This window comes from Cynara cardunculus, unplaced genomic scaffold (genome assembly GCF_001531365.2).
Source record: "Cynara cardunculus var. scolymus isolate 2C unplaced genomic scaffold, CcrdV1 Un_Scaffold_4361, whole genome shotgun sequence".
Classification (NCBI taxonomy): Eukaryota; Viridiplantae; Streptophyta; class Magnoliopsida; order Asterales; family Asteraceae; genus Cynara; species Cynara cardunculus.
Window position 1 is genome coordinate 1 of NW_020201859.1, and position 5,866 is coordinate 5,866.

Genomic DNA, 5,866 nt, shown 5'->3' on the forward strand with positions numbered 1-5,866 from the left:
AACTTCTACTACTTATGTTGGTCAAGGGTTCATTCTAAAGAAACTTCTACTACTTATGTTGGTCAAGGGTTCATTCTAAAGAAACTTCTGCTACTTGTTTGATTTTCATCCTCCATGGTTCCTTCTGATCAATGCCTTAGTTTATTCCTTGAAAGGTTTAATCTGTCCAGCGAATTTATACAGTCAAAACTAAAATATAAAAGGTGAACAAATGAGACTGAAGTACTCATTTCTGACATGAAAGTTGAAACTTACATTTCTCTAGGTCCATTCATTATGAGATATGGTTCAGATTTGATACTCTCAAGGACCAAACTAAGGCATTGATGATTTGATTCTTAATATTATCATTAACTATTAGAGGTGGAAGAAGGAAGAGTTATGACTCGATCACAGTTTTTTATAAATATTTCATGTCTTTTCTGGCAGTACGATGCATTCGATATCGGTTTCATAACAACAGATGACTTAACTAATGCGGATATTTTGGAAGCAACTTATCCTGCTGTAGCAAAGAGACTACATGGTGATTGGATTAAGGATCCTGCAATTCCTATTGTCACTGGCTTCCTTGGAAAGGTCTTTCACTTTTACGTACTCTAGAATGTTTTTTTTCCTATCTTCCCACTTGAGTTTCCGTAAGGAGATTCTGGGAAATAATTATTTCCCTAAACTGTTCATAGGGTTGGAGAACTTGTGCTGTGACTACATTGGGCAGAGGTGGTAGTGATTTAACTGCCACAACCATTGGTAAAGCACTTGGTTTGCGAGAAATTCAGGTTAGTAAAGAAGTAGAAAATCGAATGACAGTGCAAATGAAAATTTTCATATGTGAGGTTGCATGATTGGATCTTTAATTATGTCATCAAGAATAGGTCCCTAATTTTCTCATACTCTTCTTTTATGTTGTAATTTTCCTCTAGAAGCTCAATAGAAAAACATCACAAGCTTTGATAGCATGTTTCATTAGTTTTTCAAATTATCCAGCAGAAGTTTAAGATTCTAGTTATCCGTTGATGACAGGTATGGAAAGATGTGGATGGTGTCTTGACATGTGACCCTAATATATATTCAGGTGCAGAACCTGTGCCATATTTGACTTTCGATGAGGCAGCTGAACTTGCATATTTTGGTGCCCAGGTATCCTCTTCTGTTTCTGTGAGATTGTACATGACAAAATCAGCAAAACCAAACATATTATGGTGTAATCTTGGTTTCTTTTTCCATAGGTCCTACATCCACAGTCTATGAGGCCCGCAAGAGAAGGTGATATACCTGTTAGGGTTAAAAATTCGTACAATCCTAATGCTCCAGGTACCCTAATCACTAAATCAAGAGATATGAGTAAGGTCAGTAGCACTATGCTCTTGGAATATGTAAAAGCTAGCTATTAATCAGCACTTTGAAAGCCTAATGTCTACCCTCCGTATTTCAGGCAGTATTAACCAGCATTGTTTTGAAACGTAATGTAACCATGTTAGACATTGTTAGTACTCGCATGCTGGGTCAATTTGGATTTCTCGCTAAGGTAATATGACTTTACAATTGATATTTGATGCTGCTGTTTTTAGTCATTCCTTGAGCTGGCTCAGAGTTAAAATTTTGATTGCTTCATGGTTTCAGGTGTTCTCGATTTTCGAGGATCTGGGTATATCTGTAGATGTTGTAGCTACTAGTGAAGTTAGCATTTCCTTGACGTTAGATCCTTCAAAGCTTTGGAACAGGGAGTTGATTCAGCAGGCAAGCGTATGACATCATTCTCAATTGGATGAAATGATTATACATACATATAGTAAATCAGCATTGAAAATGGCTCCATATCAAGTTGTCGGAGTTTACTTGCCAACTTTTTTTAAACTCGTATATCATGAGCTAGTATTCAGTAGTTTATACTTGGTCCCTTTGAGTGGTATAACTGGCAATATTTTGCTAGTGTTCACCTTGACTTTTTGCTATTTGGTTTTAACGACCAATTGCAAGTGGTGATCACTAGGATTGCATTTAGAGGTATATATGATTTTAAGAAGCATGGCATGCTTTACATAAAAAATGGTGGGATCAATTGTGTACTAAGCCTTGAATGGAATACATCGCAACTCACAAGTTTCCAACTAGTGATATTAAATGGTGTCGGTGCAGGAACTCGATCATGTTGTGGAAGAGCTTGAAAAAATTGCTAAAGTGAATCTTCTTCAGCACAGATCGATTATTTCACTCATTGGGAATGTTCAGAGATCCTCACTTGTATTGGAGAAGGTATATACTTTTGCCTGCTGTCCTACAATGCATATGATTCACTCTGGTTGGCTATTCTAGTGGCCAACCACCTGCATGGCCTGAGGAGTCTGGAACTCAGAAAGCATTCTTTCCACGATGGTGATTTCTTGTATTGACCATTTCCTTATGTTGGTGTAGGCATTCCGTGTTCTTCGCATGAATTCAGTGAATGTTCAGATGATATCCCAAGGAGCATCGAAGGTGAATATATCTCTGATAGTAAATGACAGTGAAGCGGAAAGATGTGTGAAAGCCCTGCATTCGGCTTTCTTTGAGGAGGATGATATCTCTGATATGGACCGAGGCCATTAGTTTGGATAACTTCAAAATTTTCCCCTTGACCAGTTTTTTAGTATATTTACCAATGGTAGTAGGGTTGGAGGAATCATGGAAAGGCATTTCTGGCTATAAATAATTATGTTGTTGTCAGTATCACTATTCTAATCCTTGATTGAAAACAATTTGTATCATTGTTTTGATCCCAAGATGTTTGTTGAATGAAGGTAGTATCAGTCATTTATGTTTCTTGAGCCAATTGGAAATTCTTTCTTTTACAATTGTTGGTCTTTAATATGCTCCAAAGCAGGTCTTGGATTATTACACTTGTTCTTATTCTTCAGCCAACAAAACATGCATACTCCAAAATCATATAACTTAGACAGATGCAGAGACCTGTAGTTCAAAAGGGAAGATTACAAGCATATCTATATACACACGAAGGCTGCATTTACACCTCCATTTCATGTACAATTTTACATAACACGACATTACCACCACCAGAAAGTAGCCCCAAGCTTTAGAAATATATTTCAATCTAGGTGAACAACATTGTATGGAGACCATTAATGTTTTGTGTTTGGGGTATGTAGGCTAAAAATGGAACCAAAGAGAAATTATAAACTAGAGTACCATACTGGAATGAAATGTAAACGAAAAGCCGAAAAGCCAACAACTTTACTAGTTAAGATAAAATTAAGCAAACTATTTTGCAAGTCAAAGCACATATTCCACACAGCATATATAATCCAATATGGAGATGAATTTAATTTAATCCTCTCATGTTTCCGGTTACTTGATGAATACAACCTTTCTCCTTTGCATGAACAAGGAGTTTAACAAAATTGTCTACATGTTTCTCGTCTCTCTTTTACTTCCAACCGTTTGAAGCGCACAGCTTGGATTCCTTTTCAGTCGGTGATGCGTATGCAGAAGTGTTTTAACAACAAATAACTATCATTATCAATAGATAAGCATTTCATTGGGTAACAAAAGGTTCACTATATCATCATCTGTAAACAGAAATCCTATTCTAAACTTCACTCGGGGACCAATCTTTCTTTGGGGGCACCATTTCATCTGCTCCACAACTCTCAAGGACTGATGACATCATGGAGTGGGAGGGTGGTAATTCTGGATGGGGAAATAGAAGCTTCAGTCGAAATGCGTCGACGCCATTCAAGTAGTATCTAAATAGCCGTTTTGCTCTTATAAACCCAAGGCGGCCATATAACGCAAGTGCTCCCTTATTTGTAACTTCTGCTTCTAATGTTACCTTCAAATGAAATAAGATGTTATCAGATAACTTCCCTGTTTCTAATATCTGACAACTATCATAGCAAATCAGAACAAGTTCGAGTAAGCTAAACAAGAGTGACGTGCATGTTAGCTTGAAGAGTTGTAACTTACAACTATGATTGGTTGGAGCAAATGATGTAATTTCATTAGTGCTACCGGTTGATCATTTCAGTCATAAACTTAATCTGGGATCAAAATGATTTCTTGCCTTCCGTATGAAATTCATAATGATTAGAAAGAATACACGACTTGCTTGTAGGAAGTTGATAGTTTATGTCGTTTAGAATAGATGCTAAGATGTTAATGGTTAGGGGAAGTAAAAACAATTTCCCTTATGTCCTTATAGCACAAATCCTTCTAGGTAGACTAATAATCCCGATTACTGATTTTATAGGGAACTTATACAGGCATAGACATACACATCTATAGAATGGCAGAAACATTGCGAAGTGATCCATAAGAAAGAAGTGTCAATCTCTCGGAACAGGCAACCGTACTGACAATTAAACATGGAATTGGTGGCATTAAAGCAACTGCAAAAGAGCAACAGCTGCCTGAATATAAAACTTGATAGAAAATAGTGAAGAGATAGCATCACGCAGCATAACATGATGCGTTTGCATCTAATCATATCATCCTACACATCGGGCATGCTGCAAATCATAAAGGACTGACAAAAAGAACATATTGAAATTAACATAATACCTCTTCACAGCCTGATTCCATCATCACTGTAATGGATCTGGTAACAAGTTCTGTAGCTGCAATTCAACTCTAAATGTTAATAAAACAATGTCCATGTGTGCATTTAACACAATTAATTGCAAAGGCCAGTTAGTCTGTCCAGAGTAGCCACGTTTCTATCGAAGTGCTCATCATGCAACTATGCCAATAATCAGTGAAAGAATACTTAAAACCTCTAAACTCGCATATACATTCTAGTCAAATTATATAAGTCATTACAGAGGGTGTGCCTCAGATCAAAACATAATGCTAGTGTTTGCTGAATCACATGATTTATTGTGAACACAAAATGAAGTGGAAATTATGGATTTGGAGATTGAAAGTTTGTAGCTTTGAAGTTGAAAGAAGGTGTAAAAAGGGATAAAATACCAATGCCCTTGTGACGGTAAGGTTTGAGGACGACGAGCATAGCAATGTAGCCTCTGAAAGTGTTACGGTGCTCTCCCATCTTAGAAACAACGGTTCCGATGCATTTTCCTTTGTGAAAAGCCTGCACACAAGACGATATAAGGGCGTGGAGATGATTACAAGTGAGTAAAAAGAAAGAATGATGGAAGGTAGATGGTACGAGGAAGGAGAGATTGGGCCAGAGATAGACAAAGTAACGATAGGTAAAGATGGAGTAGGGTTCGCTGAGTTCTTCATCAACGAGGCGCATGATAAGGGGCAAGTGATGCTCTCCCCCATAGCTCACGTACTCTATCTCATCGATCATATTCATGGAGGACCCATCCGTCTCCATGGTTTAGCGTTAGCGTGAAAGAAGCCAAGTCATAAAAATCAAAACAACAAAAGCTAGGGTTTTGGGGCGATGATGATGGATGAATGTGACTCGAGTCGAGGTTGATTGCTGTTTTATATTAAAAATAAAATTCATTCGGTCTCTTATTACAAATAACAACCGACTTTGCATTCCAAACAAATTGAAATGTTTGATTCATAAGTTTAGTTGATTGTCTGCCTGAATTTTAATTTGGAATTCTATTTTCATCGGTTATATTGACTCTAATGATCGTCATTACTACCGTCACGTCCCCGTGGCTGCCACTGTTACCAAACTAACATCATCACATCACCGTTCCAGATGTCGGTAACAATTGGTTCGCTCTCACCCTTCTTAGTCCATTGGCGTAAGTATTTACTATTTGTCTATCTTTATATTAATCTATCTATCTACAAAAACAAAAACAAAAACAAAAACAAAAACAAAAAAAAACAAAAGATAATTGGTGGAACAAGGAGCGTATTACTGGAAACGAGCATCAAGAAA

The 5,866-nt window shown here is 37.1% G+C and overlaps 2 protein-coding genes across 3 annotated transcripts; one reads left to right on the forward strand and one right to left on the reverse strand.

The window, feature by feature from the left end:
* The first annotated feature begins 15 nt into the window (after positions 1-15).
* LOC112504016 (aspartokinase 3, chloroplastic-like) lies at positions 16-2,809 on the forward strand. Of its 2 annotated transcripts, none has more exons than XM_025107981.1 (8): positions 16-579; positions 684-779; positions 1,024-1,140; positions 1,230-1,349; positions 1,436-1,528; positions 1,624-1,746; positions 2,140-2,256; positions 2,416-2,809. In XM_025107981.1, exons 1-8 carry the CDS (start codon positions 382-384, stop codon positions 2,587-2,589), a joined length of 1,038 nt encoding a protein of 345 aa, XP_024963749.1. In that variant the 5' UTR covers positions 16-381; the 3' UTR covers positions 2,590-2,809. The 2 variants fall into 2 exon arrangements, with proteins under 2 accessions (XP_024963749.1, XP_024963750.1); XM_025107982.1 differs by having other exon boundaries at positions 1,624-1,740.
* Positions 2,810-3,280: 471 nt separating this feature from the next.
* LOC112504014 (N-alpha-acetyltransferase MAK3-like) lies at positions 3,281-5,560 on the reverse strand. Its single transcript, XM_025107978.1, has 4 exons — positions 5,165-5,560; positions 4,966-5,086; positions 4,558-4,613; positions 3,281-3,829 (listed from the first exon to the last, which is right to left on the reverse strand). Exons 1-4 carry the CDS (start codon positions 5,336-5,338, stop codon positions 3,587-3,589), a joined length of 594 nt encoding a protein of 197 aa, XP_024963746.1. The 5' UTR covers positions 5,339-5,560; the 3' UTR covers positions 3,281-3,586.
* Between the last annotated feature and the right edge of the window lie 306 nt (positions 5,561-5,866).